Raw genomic sequence first — 25,648 nt, forward strand, 5'->3', positions numbered from 1 at the left:
AGCCTTTAGGTTTTCATAATTAGTTTCAAGGAAACAACGAGAAGAAGAAAGAGACAGATGACTGACCTAATGCTTTGACATAACTTTCTAACAGTTTATCGTCCCACATGCACAGTGTCTTAATTCAAAACAGTATGGTCAACATGGAGCCAGTTACTTCAGCCAAGTTACACAAGTGAAGGTCTCTCACATAGAAACTACCCAAACTGTGAATAAATCACGATCACACGAACAGTGAATAATAATCAAGATTCAGGGTACAAGATTCAAAAGTTTATTAGTTACATGCACATTCGTAGCAGGTCCAAAAGGTGCAGTGAAATGAGATGCAGCAACTCCAAAGCCTGTGCATAGCAAGAAAAATAAATAGACTATACAGACAATATAACAATGGGTATAGGGCTGAGGAAGAATGCAGACAAAACAAGATCATACAAAAACACACAATTATGTGTATGTATTTACTATGTATGTATGTATGTATGTATGTATGTATGTATGCACATATACCATATGTGACGTACAATCAGATGTGTGTGTGCATGTATTAATGTCATATGCAGAGTATCTGTAGGGTGGTGGTGTTCATAAGTTCAAGGTTCTGAAGGCTTGTGGGAAGAAGCTCTTCCTTAGCCTCTCAGTCCTGGCCATGTGGTTGCGGAGGCATTTTCCAGATCGCAGCCATTGGAACACACCGTTGTTGGGTTGTGTGGGATCCTTTAAGATCTTTCCTGTTCTGGTCCTGAACCTGCCTAGTGTAGATGATCAGCAGGCTCTGGCCAGTGCTGACCTGGTGATCTGTTCAGCCGACCTCACCACCCTTGGCGAGGCTTTTTGCAGTCCTCTGCAGTTTCTGTACCAGGTGGTGATGTTCTCAGTGAGGATGTAGTGGTGATGTAGAAGGACTTCTGGATAGCCGAGGAGATGTTGAACTTCCTCAGCTGACACAGATGGTAGAGAGGCTGTCTCAATGACAGGTCCTCACTTAAGAGTATGCCGAGATACCTAAAGCTGCTCACTCTCTTCACCGCTGTCATTTGTTTTTATTTTTCACGTGATTTATTTTCACATGATGCACATGGGATCACATTATTATGTATTATGTTTACCTGCATACATATACCGTTTCAGAGCATAACATGGTGAAATGCTCCTTCACATGCTTTTCATATGTAATCACATATTACTCTCATAACCATATGTGAAATGTATGTGATTTTCTACTATACTCAAATACAGGTGCATCTCAGAAAATTAGAATATCGTGTAGAATAAGTTCATTTTTTCCCCTGTAATTTAATTTAAAAAGTAGAACTCTGATATTTTCTAGATTCATTAAACCCCAGAAAGAAACCACTGACTTTTTACAGGCCAATTAAATGGGCCTGTAAAATATAGCAGCATTACTTACCAGTCTGACTTGGTGGAATAATGAAAACCATTTGCAATTGACAGTTATTCAGACATTTTCATTGGGATCAGTAAAATTTTAGCTTATCTTACCTAAATGAGGTCCCGTCGTTGAACTTTTATAAGGCTTTCTATGGAAGGGAGCAAGAAGCGATGATTTAATCTAAACTGAGCAGGATGTATCATTCAGAGGTCAGCCTGTGGAACAACAGAATAGTTTCATCTGAATAGTTTCAAGAGTGAACAAGAAAATAACAGTCTTTCCCAACCAGAAAGCAGTCTGGATGGTAAAACAGTGCCATCTAGCAAAACATCAAGCTTAAAACCAGTGGTTTCTGCTAATTCAGTGTCATTTAAAAGAAATAAGCATTTTGTATTTGGTATTTTTGCACAATTACTGTAGATGTAGACATCATATACACTCCTGGGCAAGAAATAAATAAATAAATAAATGGGCCAAGCCCAAAATGGCAAAATAGTAAGCTTTTAATGGTCTTAACAACAAATCATTGGTCAGAAAATTATCAAGAATTAAACAGATAAAGTAACGTATTATGGCATAGCTTTTTCCTTTAAATGTTCTTTAAATGTTTAAGCCTTGTGGGTAAACATGAGGACAACTTTTTATTTTCTTTTATTTATATTTTTTAATCTATTGATTTTATTTAAATTTTGTACACCCAGACGTGGGTTAGTTTGAATTTTACACCAAACATTTTAATCATTATCATGATTTTACCTTCGCATGCAAGAAGGTAAAATTAATTTCCCTGTTTCTAGCATTTTCCCCCCAACCAGTTCACTGCAGCAAAAGTAAAAGTGCAAATGGTGGCACAGGTCTCAAGAGTGCAATGATTTGTTTTTAAGACCATTAAAAGATTGATATTTTTTTGTGATTTTGGGCTTGACCTAACTAAAACTCAGCTCTGACCTGAAATAATCAGACTAATTCCACTGTGAAAAGACTGTAGGCAGCATTTCACAAGGTTGCCAAGTTTAAAAAAACAAAAAAAAAACAAAAAACCCTTACTCTAAGTAAGATTTACTCTATGTAGGCTATTACAGCTACAATCAAATGAATATCAGAGCTTTGTAGAAAACACTGAACTCAAAATAGATTCAATCAGTTTAAAAAATGCTTTCATAATTCAAAAAAGTGAGTTATTTTAGACAAATTCTGCCCTCTAGTGGATCATATGTCCATTGCACACGCTGGGTCAATGTGTATGTTTTGCTAAATAAGGGCATAAAAATAATATGGGCTATGTGTTTATGTTTGTGCAAATAAATAATTTTTGCCTTGTTATTATATGCGAGTTTAGTCCTGAGAAAATGTGAAACTGGTGCCCTTAGGTGGGCGAAAATCAGTGCATACAAAATTCAGATCACTGGGCCATATTGACAATTACTGAAAACTCTCAAGTACGTTCTGTAGCAAATTAAATTAAAATCACCTACAGATTTTCTGCAATTCAAGCAAGTAAAGTTTCTTTGTCTGTGTACAGTTTACAAATGAATGGGTTACAGGACCTGCACCTACAAGAGGTCAAAATGTGATAACATTCAATTGACTTTATGAATGCTTACCCTAATGTGTTAATCACAGTTAAAACAAGCATATACACTGGCTGCGTCCGGAATCGCGTACTACCCTACTACACAGTTTGAAAAGCAGTACGCTAGAGGGGTAGTATGTCTAAATTCTCAGTAGGTGAGAAATACCCGGATGGCGTACTGCTTCCGGTGAGATTTTGCAGTATGCAACCGATGGACACTGCACGAGTCAAAAATCCCATAATGCAACGGGACTGGTGCGGACTAGCTCAGAACAAAGAATGGTGGAAGACATTATTTAAGTATTAAACCTTGGTTAAACAGGACTTGTTTAACAATACCCTAATAAATTGTTAACTTGTTGAAGGTTTAAACAAGAAAACAGTTGTCTCAGTATTTGAAACCTTTTTTGTGATCTCCATCATGCCTTACCCGGCCAAGCTAACGGCAGCACATTTACCTCAGCCTGTTAACCCCGCCCACATTAAATTACATTAAATTAATTAAAACTTTCCTGATGTACATTTTGCCCAGTTGTTAAAGCGCATCTATTATGGTTTTGAAATGTGCCTAATTTTGTTTGAAATGTTCATTCAATAGATTTATATGTATCCAAGGTCAAAAAACACTTTAATGTGCTCATAATTTAAATTGCAGCTTCCCCCCACGTCAAAACGACTCGTTAAATGATTCGTTCTAAAGGATTCGTTCTAAACTCCTCCTTTCAGAGAGCATACTCTGCTCTGATTGGTCAGATGTCCCAGTCTGTTGTGATTGGTCTACTGCTGTTAGAGTGTTTCAAAAAGTGAACGCCCACTAACGAAACGAGTTTCACCTCCGCATGAAAAAAAAAATGAAAAGAAAACCAGAGGCGGAGCTGTTTATTTATTTATTTATTTATTTATTAAACAAACCTTTTTTTTAGTACAGGAAGTAAGGTCTGGAATTACTAAAAACTCGTTTCAGCTGTTCAGAATCGGTTCCTTCTTTTGGGAGTCAATAACTCCGTTTGCGCTTTGATTTTTGAAACTTTTTACATTCACAATCAGCTCTGTAACACACTACATGAAAGGTAATATTTGAAAAACCATAATAGGTGCATTTTAATCTGGTGGTCCCTTTAAGATTTTTGTGTTTATGATGACTTCAAAGGTCACATGACAATGCCAACATGGCAGATGTAGTATATCCGGGATTGTATTCATACTACACACACATACTGATCAGTGCGTACTGTCTTAACGGCCGAGCAGTAGGGACTGTCACAGTACATGATTTCACAGTACAAGATTCAAAGATGCTCAAGTATACCTTTATACAATTTTTTTTTAATGAATATTCTACTGTTTCACTGCTCGCATCTCACTACTTGGCTGTTTGCAACTTTAGTTTACACATTTGTGGAGTCATGTGGAAGCGTCGAACAAGATGGCTGCACATTAATTGCTCTCCTGTGCCCCACTAACTAATTAGTTATATTCCTAACCATCTCCATAGTTTCCCCACATTATTGTATAGGCATGTTTAAGGTTCATCTGAGGTAACTGAAACGGAAGGTAGAAATGATAGCATGTCCACTTATACCTCAAAATATTTTAAAGGAATGCGCATAGCTACATGCCAAAGTTTGGTAATGGAGCCTTCCACAAGCCCAACATATAATCAACAGAATAGAATATAAGTTTGGAGAGCTTGTTCATGGAAGTTAGTACAATGCATACCAAACTTTGCATACCATGGCGTCACTATTTGACCATGTAGTATTAGCACATTTATAGAAGGAATTTATTTATAATTGTAAACTCCACTTTGGTTCTCACATGCTATGTATTGATGCAGTTAGGCTAGTAGATACAGGTCATTGCTGACTGGACAAGCCATTTTTATGTGAATATTTCTTCTTTTGATTCTAGGTTTGACTCATGTATAGAGTAGTGTATTAGAAATATTATTTATGATAAAATAATAATACACTACAATATGCATTAATTTCTGGTGCTATGAAATATTGCATATTCACCAGAAGCTTATAGCAGGACCTCTCTGCTCCAGAGCATCTTAGTTCTCTTGCACTGGTTTATGATGCAGACCATCATGGAAAACTGAAACCAAAAGCAACATTGATCCTAATAAAATGCCCACAGACTAGTTTGAAATACCCTGAAATGCCTGATCCCTGTCCTGCATAATCTCACTGTCCAGCTGCAAAATACCCAGCATCATGAAATCACATTTCCAAGCATATACTTGAACTGATCTTGAACACTGGCTACATTGAAGCAGGAACTATACAGTGATTGATTGATTGATTGATTGATAGACAGATAGACAGATAGATGCTTTATTGATTCCAATGGAAATTGCCAAATAAAATTTAAATTTCAGTTATGTCCCACAAACAAGTATTTCACTTTATGGCCAAAGGTTTGTGGATTCCTGACCATCACCAACTTCGCTGTTATAATATCCTCTACTCTTCTGAGAAGGCTTTCCACTAGATTTTGGAGCAAGGCATGCATAGGGATTTGCTCGTTTAGTCATAAGAGCCTGAGGTCAGGCACTGATGTTGAGCAAGAAGGGTCAGTCAGGGTTCCAAATTTATCCCAGAATGTTCAGTGGGGTTGAGGTCAGGGCTCGGGCCACGTGAGTTCGTCCTTTCTGCACTTGGAACACCATGTCTTGAGAACCTCGCTTTGTGCACAGGGACATTGTCATACTCAAGCAGAATAGGGTCCCTTAGTTCCAGTGAAGAGAAATTGTAATGTTACAGCATGCAATGATATCCTATAAGTGTGTGCTTCCAACTTTGTGGAAATGATTTGGGAAAGAACCACATATGGGAGTCATGGTCAAGTGAAAAACAAATAGAAATGTTTTAGGAAGATAATGATAAAAACTCATATCCTGGTTCCATAGGTGTGTACACCCCTTAACTAATACTTACTTAAAGCACCTTTTGCTTGTAATACAGCACTCAGTTTGCTTGGGTATGTGTCTACTAACTATATTCCACTACATCTTATAAAAATCCTCCAGAGCAGCTTGCAAGGGGATCTTCTGCATAAAGCCCAGGACTTTCCACAGGTTTTCAAAAGGGCTTGGATCTGCCCTGACTGGGCCATTCCAAAACATCAGACTTCTTCTGAAGCCATTCCTTTGTTGACTTGGATTTGTGCTTCTTACTGGAAGGTGAATTTTTTTCTTCATCTTTAGCTGTTGAAAGTTTTAGACCTGCATGTTTTGTGCCAAAATAAATTGGTATATGGAACTATACATGATTCCCTCTCTCTTGACTAGAGCCACAGTCCCAGCTGAAGAGAAGCAGCCCTATAGCACAATGCTGCCACCACCATGCCATACTGTGGGTATGGTGTTTCTTGGGTCTTGTTTTTGTGCCAAACATATTTTTCATAACTATGCCCAAAAAGTTTTACCTTGGTTTCATCAGACCATATATCACGTAATGGAGGCAAAGGCAGATGCAAGTACAGATTTGTTAAAGTGACATGAAAAACAAACAAAACATTGAAAATAAGAATCACAAACTTAAACAAAGGACACTAAGCAAAACACATAGAGAAAGAACACAGCTGTGTCATAAACAACAAAATACGAACACAACAACAACAGAAGCTTGACAATCAGACACTAAAACACAGGCCCTGTGTCCCAATTGGCATAGTTATATCATGTACTAAAAGTACTAACACGTCATGCAACGGAAGAGAACGTTGTTGCCCGGAAGAGAACCCTGTCACCGTAAACAAACTCCTCATTGCATTTCAGCTTTTTTCATTCATTATTCTTTATATAATTTTTTCATTTTGCAAATGTGACGTTGACTCTCCCAATGAACAAAATGGCGCTGTAGACTCACCAGGAAATGTAGGTGGCTTGCAAATATTTATTCTCCTGCCTTTAGCACCTCACTGCCAAACCTTTTCACAACCTAATTAAGTTAATCTACATTATAGTAGAGATAGTGGAAAGCATTATAACCTAACCCCCAACTTCTCTTTTTGTCATGTCAACCTTGTGAAGAATTTTTGGCCTCAAAATTACTAAGCTAGCTAGACATCCAAGTTACGCTAGCCACTGATTGTCTGTACCTGTTAACCAGCATTAAAATTCACAGAATGCAACCCATTCTCCTAATGCTACTTACTACCGCTTGCCTTGTTCAAAACACTTTGCGAAAGTTAGATAACCCAGACAATTATAGAATAACCTCAGTCCATATTTCACAGCCAACATAAACACGTGGCACTAGTAGCGTAACACCAATACTGAGGAAGCAGTGCATGATATTCACTTTTGATGCCTTTAGCATTCTTTTTATATTACAATATATGGGCCATTCCACCGAATTGATGTCATTTGCTTGTTGTAACTCTTTGAAATTAAACTTTTTTTTTTTTTTTTTTAAAAAACTTTTTACAATACTGAATCTAATAACACATACATAACTATTCAAAATGTGTGTTGGTCCAGCTCAGGTAACTTAATTGATTTTTTTTACAAGGATTCCTGTTACCAAAACTCATGTGCCATTTAAAAAGTATGTTTAAAAGCTTCTCGACTAATTCCTTTGTTTTCCCCTCAAGAAAGTGTTTATTTTAAAGAAATGATTGGATACATGTTCAAACAGTTGATATTTGTGACTACAAAAACTAAAAAAAAAAAATGAATGAAAGAATATTGCATGGAAGAGTGGTCAAAAATTCTAGCAAGCCTGGTGGACAATAATGCAAAATGCCTACAAGAAGTTATTTCTGCTAAAGGGGGCAATACTAGCTTCTAGATTGAAAAAGCTCTTTTTCCTTGTGGAAATTCTTTTATAACCCTCTCCTGATTGATTCCTTTTGACAAGTGAGATACCATGAGATACCATAAATTCTTTGTGGACCATGGCTTCAGCAATCAGATGAAACCAAGAAGATGTGAATAAAATCCTAAAGAAACAGCGGGTCTTTATCAGAATCAGAACAATTTCATTGATGACAACTGAATGATAATTACTTTTGAACGCAAGATTGAATGTGATTGGTTCATTCTGATCACAGCCTCGTGCCCAGTTCTAAAAGGGTGTGCACACTTATGCAACCAGGTTATTGTAACATTTTTTACTTTTCCTATTTTTTCCTACTAAAATGTTTCTGGTTGTTTTTCACTTAATTTATTTAAGTTATAATTTCTCATTGAGAGAAACGTCACAAAAACTTACCATTTTAACAGGGGTGTGTAGACTTTTTATATCCACTGTAAATACACATTATATCCATCCAACCATCCATCCATCCATCTTCTACCGCTTACTCCTTTTCAGGGTCACGGGGAACCTGGAGCCTATCCCAGGCAGCATCGGGCACAAGGCGGGGTACACCCTGGACAGGGTGCCAGTCCATCGCAGGGCACAATCACATACACACTCACACACCCATTCATACACTACGGACACTTTAGACACGCCAATCAGACTACCATGCAAGTCTTTGGACTGGGGGAGGAAACCGGAGTACCCAGAGGAAACCCCCGCAGCACGGGGAGAACATGCAAACTCTACACATTATATATATTTAAATTAACAAGTACTATAAGGGATATGCAGTAGAGTCAGAAATGGGAAACCGATGATGAGATGAAATTCCACTTTGGTACTGCATTCATCCAGTTGGTGAATATAAAGAGTTTGTTATATCTCTCATATAACAATATGACTCGTGTATGACTCGTTCATTTTGATAAAAAATAATAATAAAATACAGGTTTACAGCAGACCTCTCTGTTCCAGAGCTTCTTTGCATCTCTCAAAGATTCTCACAAAAGCAACAGAATCAAGCTGACAGGATACTCCTGGTATTCCCCTAAATGTCCATGGACTTTCCAGCCTGGCCTGCATCATCATAAATATTGATCCAGCTTGCATGTGTGAGATCTTCTCGCTCAGTGCCAGCTTGTTCTCTATGAGTGCCTGCTTGTCAGAATGTGTGTGATCTGTGGAAGATTGTTTCAGTCAATCTGTACATGCTGCTGTCCAAAAGAAGAGAATATACTGGTCATGTCAGTATACGAAAACAGAGTGTGGCCATTCAGGACAGAGGTGAGTGGTTGAGAAATTGTCAATTAATTAAAACTGATAAGTTTAAGCTAAAAAAATTAGGTCTAATGTAATTTCAGCTCAGCTGAAATGCACAGACTGCATTCAGTGGCATAGGCAGGAATTAATTTCAGAGGAAATATACCCAATAAAATGTCTGCATGATATTTGATGTGTGAAACTCATGCAATTTTGGGTGAAGGATGGACAGCAGCAGATGTGGTAATGGCATGAAATTATTATTTATTCATTTAAGAAAGCCTACTGTCAACCAGTCTTATCATATTACCATCAGCTCGCTCACTGACTATTTTACAAAAGCTTCAAGTGCAGTTAATTATTTGTCGTGCTATACATACAAATAGATGACTGAATGACGCCATTGGCTGCGGCCGAATTCGGAAACTTACCTACTATATAGTAGGCGAAATGCATGGATTTATCCTACTATATAGTAAGTAAGTATGTTTCGGACACAGTCGAGCTCTCTTGTTTGCCGTAAAATGGTTGAGCGCTGCCGTGTGTGTACGTGTCCTGTCACAAAATGCAGTGAAAACTCCCACACAACGTTAATAGTGTGATTAAGGTGTTTACATGTCTGTAATCCACCTCGATAACGTGACTAAAACAGGAATACTCCACACATCTTAATTCGATTTGTGTTTACTTCGAGTACGATTTTAGTCAGATTAAGGTCATCAATAATTGCTGTTTACATGCTAGTTTCTTAATCAGAGTATTGTCTTAATTGGGTTAATATTGGATTATTGTTGTCCATGTAAACGTACTGAGTGTCAGATGGATCTGTTGATGGATCTTTTGCAATACTGATGACCTTTTTCAGTTGATCAACGATTTAAAAAAGTTTTGCTGTTTGACAGATATAAGCTGATGCTTTTATTGTTTGCGGACAAAGTGGATAATGTCAATAGAAATACAATAGAAATTCAGGAATAGCTTACAGAGGAAGTCTCCCTTTTCCAGTGCCCAATTTTTTTGGGCTACTTTCATGTAGGTTTTAAGGTATAGTTGGTCTGGAAATTTTGCTGAAACCTGTCCTGGATAATGATACCACCTCAAACACACATAAAGGGCTAAAGGTGTTTAAAACACTATGCCAGGTGGCTGTATGTTTTAGACTCTCTGCTGTAAATTACCGAATTACTCTAAAATTCACTAAATAGTAGCCTATAGCGTAAGTCAAGTGTGATAGCCTCAAATTTAGTTAAGATATGATATACTGCCCATCAAAATCTATCATCATGACCCACTGCTGCATATTTATAAAGTTGTCCTAAAATACTTTCATGACTCTCCCAACTAAAGAATGATCAAAGTAGCATGCCAGTAATAGAAAATAACATTTTACATTTTAAACCCAGATCTACTATTAATTTTCTCATCTTGCAGTAAAACCTCCAGTACGTTATCTGCTGCTTTGATATACTTATCTCCTGATTATATCCAATACTAATAACAGACCAATTAGATATACTGATCTGTCATTTTAAATATTTTTATTCCATAACTATGAAGATGTGTTATGTTAACTGTAGCTGCTCCCAAACTTATTCTTCTGGTCAGATTAAAACGTACGCTTCAACTGATGTTTGTCGTTTCTTTAATTGCATTCCTTCACAACTTAAGCGCATTCAATCACCGTCAAACACCGTCAAACACCGTCAAACACCATCAAACACCGTGAAAAACTGAAATAAAGTGCATAACACATTCTCACATGAGCATATTGTACATAAGCATGTTCTTAAGAGTCCATGAGTATTCATTCATCTTGCTCACATATTAAACTAGCATTAATGGCCCTAGGAAACATTGCGCTATTACATTGCAATACAAACATGAAATGCACAACATCACAAACCAACATACCGTGTGCGCCTTCCGACCAGAAATCTAGGAGTTGCTGTAACGCTTTACCGTTTAATTATTCTCTTCTTTAGCATCTAACTCCGTGTACAGCGTAGCACCAAAAAACTGCATGCACATTTTTGCACTGCTATTAGTTAGGCTAATCACATGACCACAGTAACTTAAATTAAATGCAGCTCACTAGTTTAACCTGTAGGTGTCACTATTTCTGCAACCCTTGTAAAACAAAACTCACATAGGCAAATTACTATTAATATTTACATTGCATTATTGTAATAATAACATAACAAATAAATACTTTAAAGGCTTAAAGAAAGAAAAGACCCATGTTGCTTTCAGCGACAGCTACATTAACTGCATAATTAATATTGATGTGATGAGCGTGAATAAAAAAAAAACCTCTTCATTTCTGTAGTTTCCTAAAGCACAAATTACATTATTTATGGTGTTGTTTTTTCCCCTCTTCGAAACAGACAAGAAAAAGTGCAGAACCATCAGCTATTATGGCTGGGGAGTCACTGAGAGGCACCAGCATTGAGAATATATCTCACAATATAGACACAATAAGAAATGTTTCCATTCAAATGACCAATTTCAGTGACATGTACACCTTAGCCAATCCAAGGTAAGTGAAATTAAATTTTATGACCAATATATTTTGACTATTTTGGAACAAACAATTTTAACTATGCATTTCTAGTATTAATTCTGTAATTCATTGAAATTAAAATATAACTAAATACAAAAATTATAGTGACTTAAAAAAATATTCTTTTATTTGCTTAAAGATATTTTTATATTTGATAAATATGTACTTTTATTGTCAAAATGTACAGACTTTCAGCTGTTTGCAATGAACAAATCAAACAAATGCAGTTGAAATAGTTCAATGCAACAAATGCTTCAATGGTTTCCCCAAATTCAACCAAAAATGCAACTTATAATGACTTCTCCAGTTTAAAAATTATTCAAGCCCCTTAGTAGAATCCTTCACAACAGCACAAATATGCAATGGTTGCCTACGCTTTCAGAGCCAGGGATTGTTGGGTAGAACTGTTACTGAGCATTGGTCAAACTTTAGAGCTATGTGTGTACAGTACATAACTCTAGCATCAGAGTATGCCAGTACTCCAAATCAGCTGTAAAATGGCCACTCGTATACATTTGGCTTTATAAAAGTTTGGTTTGTTTTATTTATCTTAACTTAACTTAATTATGTTCAATTTATCTTAACATTTTTCATGTTTGTAAAATGTTTCATATTTGTAATATTATGCTAGTTCTTAAAGCTTAAATCTTATTGTATCAATGTTGAATTGTATAATTCTTATTATTTTATTACCTCTGTACCAGGGTCCACACCAGCAGTGGATATTGTCTCAATCCTCCCCAGCCTACAATCACAAAAAAGACCAGTGAATCCTGTTCCTTTACCAAAACACCATATGCAGCACGAGGTTCTGTTGGAGTTCTGACGTATGAAATCCTCACAGATGAAGGGCAAAGAGTTGGTGAACTTGCAATAATGTTCTCAGTACCATTTGACTACAATAAATGGAAAAACTGCGTAGGTCTTGGTATTTATGAACAGCAAATTTCATGTGACGATGAACTGTTTCACCAAATGTATTATGAGAAGGGTCCTTTCACTGCAACAGTAGCTACAGGAAGTGAAATCATGTATTCTGGAAAAGGAACTTGTGTGAAGGGAACAATGTCCCCTGCAGGTAACGCAATAATGAAGGTTGAATTTCGGGATTTGTAGTCTTGTCGCCAAAACCCAAACGTAAGCAAAACATTGCAGATGCAAGATGGGGGATTGAATTGCAAAATGTTGAATATTATTAACCTAATTTATGTTATGTCTATGAATTAATATACTACTATACGCAATAACTGTCATTTCTCTAGTGTTGCCTTGCGTATGTTCTCTTGGTGCATTTATTTTTTGTCCTGTTATTGTTATCCTCTCACTGTATGTCAATGTCAGTTATTAAAAAAAAAAAAAACTTACTCTGCCACTTACACCTCTACTCTGCGCACTTTGCTTTTCTAGAACTCAATTATAAATCTTGCATGGTAGCACTACTTGTATTGTTCTCCACTTTATATATCACTTTGCTTGTATTTCCTCATTTGTAAGTCGCTTTTGATAAAAGCGTCTGCTAAATGAATAAATGTTAATGTAAATTACATCTACATTTACAATATAAATTACATCATACATCCACCCTCTATAAACAGTGTGATCAGATGACAGTCATGTGCAGTCACAAATCTATGAGATTCCCAGTTTGCTTAATATATATTTTTTATGAAAAAAGAGCACCTCGTACTTGTAGTTGTCCGCAAAAGCATGCTCATGCTTTTGTTAGTTGGGAGAGATGGGAATGACATCCATAGTAACCTAGCAATCAAAACATTTCTACTTTCAATCTATCTAGTTTTATATCAGGTAGCATTGCCTGATCAGATTATTTGATCTTCAGTGCATAAAAAGTGATTAACAGGACATCATTTTGTCTTCAGCTTTTACAGACAAATGAGCTATTTTTGCAGCCGCGAAGTGAGCAGCATTTATTTGACTTGAATTTTAACTCAACTACCAAACTTGGAAATACTACATTTGCAGGATATTAAGGTGAAGATGTAAGATAAATCACTGGTAACAATTTGATTGGAGTCGAGCAATACGTTGCTGTAAAGTGCATCTGCAAAAGACAGTGTGTAACAATAAGACAGTGTGTGTGGAAATGCTTTTATTTAAATGAAAATAGTTCAGCTGACCACTGAATGCCATATTTTTTAACAAATCATGAAAAGAAAGCTAAATTAAAAATGACCAAGTGCAGATTAACACAGTTCCAGTATTATTGCCATTTTCCACTTAATATGAAATAATTGTTAAGGTAGAAGATATTGATACTAAAAATTGTTTGTTATTATTATTATTCTTTTGAAACTGAATCCCATTTATCGGCACTTAAAATAAAAAAGAGCCTTTTAATAGCTGTCACACTGACATTTCTGTAACACCTTTAAATCACAGGATAGCTGGCTTTTGTGGCAGTACCACACTGGTTATGCTTGTCCCTTGACATCATTATGTAGCCTTTGTTACCCCAGTCGAGACCCCAGCTATAAAGTAAATGTAAATTTAGGGAGAAATTTTGTGGTTAATGTGGCACACTGGCTTAATCTTGCTTGATTCTATCTTAAGTCATATAATTTAAAACTAACACAGTTATTGCAAATAGAAATAATTAACTCATGGTTTAGATATTTTAATTTAGAAATGAAAAGGTATAGCCAAAATCGAGCCTTGGATAATACTACTACTACTACTACTACTACTACTAATAATAATAATAATAATAATAATAGTTATTTATTATTGTTGTTGTTGTAGGCTACATTACATGAAACATATTCAAGATAGTTCCTTTGAACCTCAACATACCTAAAGTATTTCTTTTTTTTTTTTTTTTTTTTTTTTTTACCTGCACAGTAAAAATGCTAGTGTTGAATTAACACCCAGAGTGTTTATATGAGTCCAATGGACTCTGGCTCATCGTAGATGCCTTTAATCAATCATATAGTGGTCAATTATTCCGACATAATGGAATCAATTATTAAATATTTTAATCAGTAAATGAATGGACCAAAGATTATGCCAAATAAAAGTGAACCACTACATAACAGCATTCAGATTCAGATTGTTCTGGTAGCATTAGCAACTACCAACTGGTAACACAGGATTGATTTATGATTTTCAATGTGAGACGCACCAGTTTCATAGAACTGGAAGGAGGTGTGGCCTGAATCTATGGCAACAGAAACGGGTCCAATGCTGGCCATGGCTTCCTGTAGAGCTTTCTCATCTCCACTCATTATATCCACATAGCCAGAGCAAGTGGCCCCCACAGTGCATGGATTAAACCTGCAATCATTATCCTGAAGAGAGACAGAGAGAGGAAAAGCTCATAGCAAAGATCATCTGCATATTGCATACTGAATATTACTGCATATTGTAAAACTGTATGCTAGCTGGTTAAATAAATAACTACTCACTAAAACAGTTTTTATCCTGCAATAAGCAAGCAGAAGATTTAAGCAATTTCACAAATGGTGATTATTGCCGTCAAAACTAGTCATGTCCAGTTGTTCATCAGATTCTACTCACTCTGGCCTCATAAGGATAGGACTCCTCTGTGTCAATTCCACTGTTGCCTTTTATGTAATCAAAATCTGCGTTCATCCAGCCTCCTGAGCAACCGAAATTCCCATAATTCCTAGAGCATGTTGTGTGCCAGGACCAGTTTACGATTTTCCACCCAAGTCATCTTATGTTGAGACTCCTCCTCCACAGACTTATAGATCTTACCTAAGGAAAAAGAATAACTGAACCTGACAGAGCAAAATATAGTATAATATTTTTTTTTCTTAACAAACTATATTTCTCACCAAACTATATTTCTTACCAAACTATAATTTCCAGTCATTGAATTCCAGGTCTCCCAGAGTGACACTGACTACACTGGCCAGAACCAGGAGAGAGGTGTCAATAAGCGAAATCCTCATTCTGAAAATTTTCTTCTTACCAAACTATATTTCTCACCAAACTATAATTTCCAGTCACTGAATTCCAGTTCTCCCAGAGTGACACTGACTACACTGGCCAGAACCAGGAGAGGTGTCAATAAGTGAAATCCTCATTCTGAAAATAATGATCTTCATGTAAGGATTTGCATTCTGTATTCCAAAAAAAAGATTCATTACCAAGAGGGCAGTGGTGGTTTAGTGGTTTGGCAGTTAAGGCTTACTGATTGGAAGGTCGGGGGTTCAAGCCCCAGCACTGCCAAGCTGCGACTGTTGGGCCCTTGACCCTCTCTGCTCCAGGGGCGCTGTATCATGGCTGACCCTGCGCTCTGACCCCAACCTCCTAACATACTGGGGTATGCGAAGCAAAGAATTTCACTGTGCTGACTCTGAGGAGTCCAAAAACCGAGAGCAGCTCTCAAGCATATAAAGAGCTGCTTGTGGTGATTACTAGGGCAGTTGAAAAGCTGAATATAGACTGGCCTGGGGAAGAGTAAGGCTCTTAGCAGGCTGGATGAGCGCTTCCTCTCCAGTGAAAATAAATCTCCCTCACACCACAGAAAACTCCCCTTTTTTCCAGAAGTGTATGATGAAATATCATGCTTCTGGGGAAAACCATACACTAGCCATGTTTATAACCCTGCGACATCTGATTACTCAGCCATCGTGAGGAGTGAGCAGCACGGCTATTTAGCTATGCCGGCGTTCATCCAGTTCCTTCCCCGTCGTGTCGAGGTCGCCCGGGCATCCATGAGTGGAGCCCGGGCCAGCACTAGTGTGAGGGAGGCACAGAAGGCAAGTGTGTCGGCCCAACTCCCCCCGCGGAGAGCCAGGGGGACCGGGCAGCCACAGTTGCAGCCTGCTAACAGGCCTGATCTAAGAATGATCATAAAAGCCACGCAGGCAAGAAAAGAATGGTTCTGATGGGCCACGGAGGGATGTATCAGGGGACATGAGGTTGTTAGGGCTACTGTAGGGCCTCCCCTAGCCACGGTCCATCCCAAGTTTTCAGCCTTCTCTGGTCAGTGAGCTGCCACAGGACAACGAAAATCTGATGCTTTCCCTCCAACAGAACATGGAAAAGCTAATATCACTGAAAGGCCATCTGGCAGCGTGGAAACTACTGCCAAATGTGTCTCCATGGGTTCTGTCTACCATAGAAAAGGGTTACCAGGTCCAGTTCAGAGCTCGACCTCCCTGGTTCAGAGGTGTGCTCACCACAGTAGTCTGAACAGAGCAGAGCCCAATGTTAGCACAGGAAGTAAGATCCCTTTTGGACAAAGGGGCCATAGAACATGTACCTCGTTCCCTAAGGGAGGGAGGTTTTTTACAGCCGTTATTTCCTGGTCCACAAAAAAAATGGGAGTATGCAGCCAATTTTAGATCTGTGTCATCTGAACCTTACTCTTCGGACATACAGGTTCAAGATGCTGACGCTCAAACTTATCATGCCACAGATTCAGTTCAAGGACTGGTTTGTGACAATAGATCTGAAAGATGCAAATTTCCACATAGAAAGATCGCCCAGTAACAGGAAGTTCCTGAGGTTTGCATTTGGAGACAACGTATACCGGTATCAGGTTCTTCCCTTTGGGCTAGCTTTATCCCCTCACACCTTCACAAAGTGTATGGATGCTCTTCTGGCTCCCTTGTGAATCAAGAGCATCCGTGTACTAGACTACCTGGATGACTGGTTAATTCTAGCATGATCCAGGGAACTGCCACTTCAACATTGAGATGTTGTTCTTGCCCACTTGGGGAGCTGGGGGCTCAAGTTGAACCTCAATAAAAGTATAGTGTAGAGGACAACTTTTCTAGGGGTTATCTAGGATTCTACTATGATGAGGGCATTTATATCCCCAACATGAGTAGGATCGATCTTTTCGACATTGAGCAAGATAAAGCTGGATCTTGGCATCCCCTCCAGTCTCTACAAGAGACTGTTGGGCCTTATGGCAGCAACAGCCAACGTCATACTGTTGGCCCTATTGCACATGAGACCGTTTCAGAGGTGGGTGAAAAGTCGGGGGTTTCGTCTGAGGAAGAAACCTCTCAGAGTAATCAGTGTCACGTGGCAATGCCTACATGCTCTGAGTATTTGGAGGTGTCCCCAGTTTCTTGCCTCAGGTCACACTCTAGGGGAGTCTCCTTATCGCAAGATGGTAATGACAGACGCCTCCCTCACGGGCTGGGGTGCGGTCTAAGATGGCTGTCCAGCTCACAGTCTTTGGAGCAGCCCTCATCTGGAGTGGCATATAAATCGCCTAGAGATGCGGGGCCATATTCCTAGCACAGAAGTTCTTTCTTCCTCAATTAAGAGGTCACCATGTGTTAGTTGTGACAGACAACACAGCGGTGGTCTCATATATCAACCATGGGGGCAGGTTACGTTCACGCCCGCTGTTCAGGCAGGCGCAGCTAATTCTTCTCCCAATCGCTCTGCTCACACAAGTTCTAGCGAGAGTTTGCCAAGACCGTCTACGTCTGCTGCTAGTAGCACCTTATTGGCCAGCTCAAATATGGTTCTCATAGATAATATCCCTGCTAGACAGCACTCCTTGAGAGATTCCCATCTGCAGGGATCTACTGTCTCAAGCTGGAGGGCTGATTTATCAGCCTTGTCTGGAACTATGGAAACTGTGGGTCTGGCCCCTGAGAGGCACCAGCTCATAGATTCTGGACTCACAACTGAGGTTGTAGAGACCATGTTGAATGCTAGAGCACCATCCATGAGAAAATTGTATGCACTCAAGTGGCGGCTTTTTGTCTTTTGGTGTGAGGAACGTCAGCTAGACTCAGTGAACTGCGCAATAGCTACAGTCCTGGAGTTCTTACAAGGGTGTTTCTCAGTGGGGTTGGCTCCTTCTACAATCAGGGTTTACGTGGCTGCCATCTTGGCCAGCCACACCCCTGTTGATGGAGCCTCTGTGGGGCAACATCCTCTAACTTCGAAGTTTATGCCCATCTGCAGGCCACACATACCTGTGGTCCTGAAAGGTCTGTCAGGGGCCCCATTTGAGCCCATAGAGTCAGCCTCTGAGAAGCTTCTGACTCCAAAGGTAGCTCTTCTGCTGGCCCTGACATCTCTCAAGCGAGTGGGAGATCTACAAGCTCTTTCTGTTGCCCCCTCCTGCCTTGACTTTACCCCTGGATTAGCCAAGGCTTTCCTGTATCCTAGGCCAGATTATATTCCTAAGGTGCCTTCATCTGCTGCCCACCCTGTGGTGTTTCAGGCTTTCTGCCCTCCTCCTTTCCTCACACTGGAACAAGAGAGAATGCACCGACTGTGTCCAGTAAGGGCTCTCTGTACTTACGTCCACCGCTCCAGCCAGTGGCATAAGTCGGAGCAGCTGCTGGACTTTGGAAACAACAGTAGAGGTGATGCTGTGTCAAAGCAGCGCATCTCTAATTGGATAGTGGAAGCAATCTCTATCGCTTATGAGGGTCTCGCTACGCCTCTAGGCATAAGGGCTCATTCCACTAGGGGGATCGCTTCCTCAAAGGCTTTGTCCAAAGGGGTATCCTTACAGGATGTGTGTGCCGCTGCATGGTGGTTTATGTCACACACATTCATTCGATATTACAGCCTGGATATTCATTCCGCCCCAGGCTTGAGTATCTTGCAATGACCCTCACACTCAGTATGACATAGTGTTATGCTAAACACAACGTGGAGTTCCCTATGAAATGGAACATATGGGTTACGCATGTAACCCTGTTCTTTGAGAAGGGAACGAGATGTTGTGAAGCTTTGTCATACCAGGGCAGGCCTGTGAATTGTGTCTTCGCGTCAGATAATAGAGGCTGACAGTGCGGTTCACAGGTGCCATATATATATATGACGCGAAGCATTTAATTGCCATGTCACCTGATCACGGCAGGCCTATAAACAGGCATGAGTTTACACAAGTTTCAGATGCCGGTCGCGCGCAAGGGCGCTCCCATAGTGTTATGCTAAATATAACATCTTTTTCCCTTTACAGGGAACAGGGTTACATGCGTAACCCATACATTTTCTTCCTGATTCATTTTTTATTCAGAAATGTCCCATTGTAGACTATTCTATTTCTGATTGTGTTCATATAGTTAATAGCCTATCCAGATGATCACTTGATCACTTGATTGGATTGGTTTAATCTAACCTCAATAACCCAACCTAATGTGAGTGGACAGTTCAGGAATAAAAATCTCTATCACCGTAAAATAGCCATAATATTACTGCATGTGTTTCAGTGATGAGCATAATGTTTACATATTTAGATACAGTACAGTATTTATCTAAAATGTATGTAAAGTATGTAAAAAGATACAGTTAATTAAATCTATGGGTGAGGAGCTCGGATATTCAGGTGGAGAACAAAGTAGGCTTGCTGCTCCTATGCATCGAAAGAAGCCAGTTAAGGTGGGTCAGGAATCTGACTAGGATGCCTCCTGGACACCTCCCTAGGGAAGAATTTTGAGCATGTCCACTAGATCAGATGGAGAGATTATGTTTAAATTCATGGTTTAATTCCATAGAATGTACAACACAGTAAGATTAGTAATAAGATTAGGAAACCAAACTCCTAGAAATGGGTCGCTGACCAACACCATTAACCGTCAACTGCTCTTAATCATGAGTTCATTTTGAAAGATGAGTTGATTTTGTTTAATGTCCTTTACACATTCCTCAACTTTATTAAGCTGCTGTCTGTTGTCTGGCTTTGCTGAAACATACAGCTGTGTATCATCAGCATAACAGTGGAAGCTAATTCCATGTTTATGAATCATCTGACCTAGAGGTACCATATATAAAGTAAAAAGCAGTGAGCCTAAAACAGAACCTTGCAGAACACCAAATTTAATCTAGGTATGTGTGGAGAAGTCTCCATTTACATCTACGAACTGATAACGATCGGCCAAATAAGACCTGAGCCAGGAGAGGACTGTTCCCTTAACAACGTTTTCTAGTCTATCTTGTAGAATAGTATGATCAATAGTATCAAAAGCTGCACTAATGTCAAGTAATACAAGCAATGAGACACAACCCTGATCAGAGGCCAGTAGTAGGTCATTTATTACTTTAACTAATGCTGTCTCTCTGCTATGATGAGGTCTAAACACCGACTGATACATTTCATGAATGTTGTTCCTATGTAGGTACGAGCATAGCTGCTGTGCTACAACGTTTTCTAAGAACTTGGAGAAAAAGGGGAGATTTTATATAGGTCTATAGCTGGACAGTTGAGAGGGGTCAAGGTCAGGTGTTTTAATCAGGGGTTTGATAACGGCTAATTTAAATGATTTTGGTACATAGCCAGTGTTAAGGGAAGAACTGAGTATATTTAGAAGGGGTTCAATTACTCTGGGACAAATCTGTTTGAAGAAACATGTAGCTAAAGGATCTAGTATGCAAGCTGATCATTTCGCTGAAGAGATTAATGAAGCTAGTTCAGTCTCTCTAAGGGGAGTAAAACTTTCCCCCCACTCTTCACTCCCCCCCACCCCCCCGTACACTTTGATAATAGTGGTGCTTTCATTTTCATTTATTATTAACACACACCACAACCACATTATGACATTCAGTTTATGAATCTTTTTCTTAAATTCGAATTTTAATTCCATAGAATGTACTACACAATAAGATGAGTAATAAGATTAGGAAACCAAACTCCTAAAAATGGGTCATTGACCAACATCCTTAACCGTCAACTGCTCTTAATCATGAGTTGATTTTGAAAGAATGAGAAAAGCCAAAAGGATCACATCAAGGAAAGCTGAATTGAAAATGCAAACTCGACACTAATATATATATATATATATATATATATATATATATATATATAAAAGCATATACATATATATATATATATATATATATATATATATATATATATATATATATATATGTAAGCATTGTATAACAGAAATATCACACTGAAAATCAAGTCATGTAGCTGAGTTAGAGTTGTTTTTCTCACACCTCAAGAAAAGCATCAGTACATAATATCATTGCCGTTATTACAGTTTTCTAGTTAACTGCTTGCTCCATAAATGTGTAATCTGATACAATTACAATAAATGTGTAATCTGTTTGTCTCATTTGTTTAATTGGGTTCTCTTTGTCTACTTTTAGGACGTGTGAAAATCTGATGGTTTTAGAAAATTCTAAAGGGTTCACAAACTTTCAAAAACCACAGTATAGTGGTTTTATGGAGCTACTGCTTATATCACACAATTTTCATGTTTTTAAATATGAATTCATTTAGATTTTCTAATATGCCGTTTTTTTGGACTAAGCTTGACCCCTAAAATATTTTCCCCCTGCTCTTCACCTTTGTCAGTGATACATTAAAGGAATTAAGGTATTAAAGAATGATCACTAAGGCTCATATTCACATGACTGTAGAATCATCTCATGTGAAGCAATTTCTTTAAAAATGCACGTGTGATCATGTGCGTGACAAGCAGCAGATTTGTAACACTGTGGTATATAAATTCAAGGAACTTGTGCGAGCTCTCCATGTAGGGAAGAATTCAATATTTGAGGTACGTACCACTTACATGTGGATATATGTTTATTATGTAGAGTGGCTGATTGTCTAACCAAAAAGAAATACTCTGGTTAAAATATACAGGTATTTGTAATTTTTTATTTCTTGGTAATTGATGAAATTAAGAATGGAGTGGGGAAATGAGAGTTTTTACACTGTAATAAAGGAAGCAAATCTTTACACAAACATAGAAATATGGATTTTCTCATGTTTTGCAGAATGAGGGTTTTGCTTGCCATCATCTCTTTTGTGGCACTGGCCAGTGCAGACAGAATCTCTCTGGAAGACCTGGAGTTCAGTGCCTGGAAATTGAAGTTTGGTGAGAAATCTTATGTTTAATCAAACAGTCAAGCACATTTTGCAAAACTGAAACTCTGTATGTCCCACAACTGTACAATGCTTAAAAGAATGTTATTAAGAAGTCATGCAATGTTTTCCTTTGTCAGGTTCAGTATTTATTTTTTTCAGGTAAGATCTATAAGTCTGTAGAGGAAGAGTCTCAGCGTAAGATGATCTGGCTGGAAAATCGCAAGATGGTCCTGGTACATAACATGCTGGCTGACCAGGGCCTTAAGAGCTACAGACTCGGCATGAACTACTTTTCAGACCTGGTGAGAAAGAAAACATGTACTGTGGGTTCAGAAAGTAGTCAGACTGAAATCTCTCATTTAGATAAGTATTCAGACTCTTTATTCAGCACGTTTGGCAGCAACTGCTTCTTTGAGCCTTCTTGGGGAAGCCTGGATATTCAATGCAACCCTGACCAGGATTAAGTGGTTACTGCAGATGGATGAATGAATGAAATTTTGTTTAGCACAAACCAGAAAATCAATCCCATTCACTGATGATCTTTATGAACAAACAAAAAACTTAAGTGACTAATTTAATGGCATCTCCATCCCTAACAGGATAACCAGGAATACAGGCAGTCTGTATTTAAGGGCTGCCTGCGATCCTTCAACAGCACCAAGAGACACAGTGCATCTACATTCCTCCGACAGGCAGGTGGAGCTGTTCTGCCAGATACTGTGGACTGGAGGGACAAGGGCTATGTGACTAAGGTTAAGGACCAGAAGGATTGTGGCTCTTGCTGGGCCTTCAGTGCGGTAAGGATGAACAGCAGAGTTTGAACTGATGATTATGTTTCAAGAAATTTTAATTCAGCACAAGACAGTTTCAGGTTCTAATATACGTGCCCTTCCTCTGCCCACTGCCATTTAGCCTTTAATCCCAAGAGTAAATAATTCAATGATGCTCCTCAACCCTACCTTCATTCCCATTTGTCATCTCCTAAATGTATGGTGTCTTTTACAAGATAATCGTTTGTTCTCTATTCTGCTTCCATCTCTCTTCTCTCAGACAGGGGCACTGGAGGGTCAGACATTCAGGAAAACTGCTAAACTGGTGTCACTCAGTGAGCAGCAGCTGGTAGACTGCTCTAGGTCATTTGGTAACATGGGCTGTGGTGGAGGCTGGATGCACTGGTCCTTTGAATATGTGAAAGAAAATGGAGGACTGGACACAGAGGACTCTTACCCCTATGAGGCCAAGGTGAGAGGAAAACTGAAATAAAGTAATATTAACAGCTTCTATTTTTTTTTGCCCATCCCATTAGACAAAAACTTGAACAGAAATGTTGGATCCTTTTGGCCCTTGTTAGGTCTATTTAAAAAAAGTGAATTCTCCTCTCTCTTTCTCACTGCAGGATGGGCCTTGCAGATATAATCCAGCCACTACTGGAGCAACCTGCACTGGTTATGTGAACATAACCTATACAGATGAAAATGCTTTGCAGGAAGCTGTGGCCACCATCGGACCCATTTCTGTCGCCATAGATGCAGGCCACATATCCTTCGGCCAATATACATCTGGTGAGTCTCAAGAGTAAACACACCAGTACTTACTAACACTACCAAAACAATATGAATCTAAATGTTATTGTCTAATGGTTTACATTCATTTGGCATCATCTCTGTACGGTATTCTATGAAGCTTGGTCATTTGAAATAGCCTTGCTTGATTTAGCGTAACAGGTCAATCCAGGTTCAATCAACTAATTTCAACTCGCAACTTATTTCTGCTAACTCAAAGTTTGTCCAAAAGTATATCTTGCAACAGTAACTTGGGGAGGCTTACAATTGCTGGTTGATACACAGTAAGCCTGGCTTATCAAGTTAGCTTGCTTTGTGGAATACCCTGCTGGTCCATTAATGTATTGATTAACAAAGTTAATCATTTATTGCATAGTGTTGGAACAATTTACCATTAATTTGTTGATTAAAGGTATCTATGATGAGCCCAACTGTAGCAGCACTGACCTGGATCATGGTGTCCTGGTTGTTGGTTATGGCACAGAAAATGGACAGGACTACTGGCTGGTCAAGAACAGGTAAATGCAACAACAAACTAACAATTTCAGGTTCCAAGGAAAAGCAAAAATTAGAACTAGCTTCACATAATTGAACATAATAATAATAATTATTATTATTATGCACAATGGGTAGCTTTGCTGCCTCACAGCTGCAGCGCTCCAAAAACTCTATTTTGACCTACTGTACCTTGTTATTCTAAATTAATGCATCAATGAATGTATCCAACATGTGACTTAAATGATGAATGTAGGAATTGAAAATTCCTATTCACAAAAATCCCATTAGCTTTAGAAAATACAGTCAACTAAGTTTAAAGTAATGGCCCAAATTAACCACAAAAGTTTACTACCTGTCTTTTTTTTATTTTTATTATTTTTTTTTTTTTACAGCTGGGGTCTTGACTGGGGTGACAAAGGCTATATCAAGATGTCCAGGAACAAGAATAACCAATGTGGTATTGCCACATCAGCCAGCTATCCTCTGGTTTAAGGGTGTGTACAATAAAAGTAAACAATATGATGGCTATTGAAGGATTTGTTTTTATTTTAAGTGATGATAACTGCCATTATCTGGTAGCTTTAAAAAAAATAATAATAATATTAAGCTATTCATGCTTTTCCATAGGTGTGTGAAAGACAGCTCCATGCTTAAATCAATCTGCAGCAACTATTTAACTTGGTTATTCAACATGTAAAACATTGCACAGTGGAATTTCTGTACAAATAGAGTAAAATATCTCTGACTACTGTAGCTGGACCTTATTTTCTACTACTGGTACTGTGTTGATGTGTATTGAGTTTGTCATTTTGAATTCCACTTTCCTTGGTGTGATCATTTGCGTTTTCTGTTTCTTTCTAAAATCAACTCATTTATTAAATGCTCAGAGCAATGTAAACAATAACATTCAAAGTGATCAAAAATTAATTGGACCGTTACTCAGGGAAGGCACATGTTAAAACATTTCAAACTACTAAAGTAAATGTAATGTTAAAAGACCAGCAACAACAAAGCCTATACAGGACTGAATGAGCCCAGTTTTGATGCTTTAAATGGTCTTATTTTATCTTTCTAGAGGATTATATAAATATCTTCAGAATTCATTTAAAATTGCATTAATTTTGCACATGGCAAGAATAAAAAAAACCAGTAACACTTCACAAATACAAACGGCAACAAGTCTGCTTTAAAAAAGA

General features: G+C 38.4%; 3 protein-coding genes across 7 annotated transcripts in view; 2 read left to right on the top strand and 1 right to left on the bottom strand.

Annotated features, from left to right (window-relative positions):
- Positions 1-64: 64 nt before the first annotated feature.
- The window catches only part of LOC128612296 (digestive cysteine proteinase 2), a 36,614-nt gene continuing 11,030 nt past the window's right edge, over positions 65-25,648 (bottom strand). For 3 of the 5 annotated variants that reach the window (XM_053632318.1, XM_053632319.1, XM_053632320.1), the window contains 4 exons: positions 15,135-15,335; positions 14,740-14,905; positions 12,294-12,345; positions 9,081-10,770 (listed from right to left, as the gene is read on the bottom strand). In XM_053632318.1, the coding sequence (XP_053488293.1) occupies positions 10,734-10,770; positions 12,294-12,345; positions 14,740-14,905; positions 15,135-15,209 (330 nt within the window). In that variant the 5' untranslated portion in view covers positions 15,210-15,335 and the 3' untranslated portion in view covers positions 9,081-10,733. Of the gene's footprint in view, positions 1,609-9,080; positions 10,771-12,293; positions 12,346-14,739; positions 14,906-15,134; positions 15,336-22,558; positions 22,692-25,648 lie in introns of those variants that run through there. The other 2 variants (XM_053632321.1, XR_008386729.1) reach the window with 2 other exon arrangements.
- LOC128612293 (uncharacterized) lies at positions 8,286-12,868 on the top strand. Its single transcript, XM_053632314.1, has 3 exons — positions 8,286-9,064; positions 11,425-11,576; positions 12,305-12,868. The coding sequence occupies exons 1-3, from the start codon at positions 8,948-8,950 to the stop codon at positions 12,714-12,716; spliced, it is 681 nt and encodes a 226-aa protein (XP_053488289.1). The 5' UTR covers positions 8,286-8,947; the 3' UTR covers positions 12,717-12,868.
- LOC128612298 (procathepsin L-like) lies at positions 22,260-25,250 on the top strand. The gene is made up of 7 exons (XM_053632324.1): positions 22,260-22,402; positions 22,552-22,694; positions 22,992-23,189; positions 23,443-23,634; positions 23,789-23,954; positions 24,367-24,472; positions 24,845-25,250. The coding sequence occupies exons 1-7, from the start codon at positions 22,279-22,281 to the stop codon at positions 24,942-24,944; spliced, it is 1,029 nt and encodes a 342-aa protein (XP_053488299.1). The 5' UTR covers positions 22,260-22,278; the 3' UTR covers positions 24,945-25,250.

This window comes from Ictalurus furcatus, chromosome 9 (assembly GCF_023375685.1).
Source record: "Ictalurus furcatus strain D&B chromosome 9, Billie_1.0, whole genome shotgun sequence".
Classification (NCBI taxonomy): domain Eukaryota; kingdom Metazoa; phylum Chordata; class Actinopteri; order Siluriformes; family Ictaluridae; genus Ictalurus; species Ictalurus furcatus.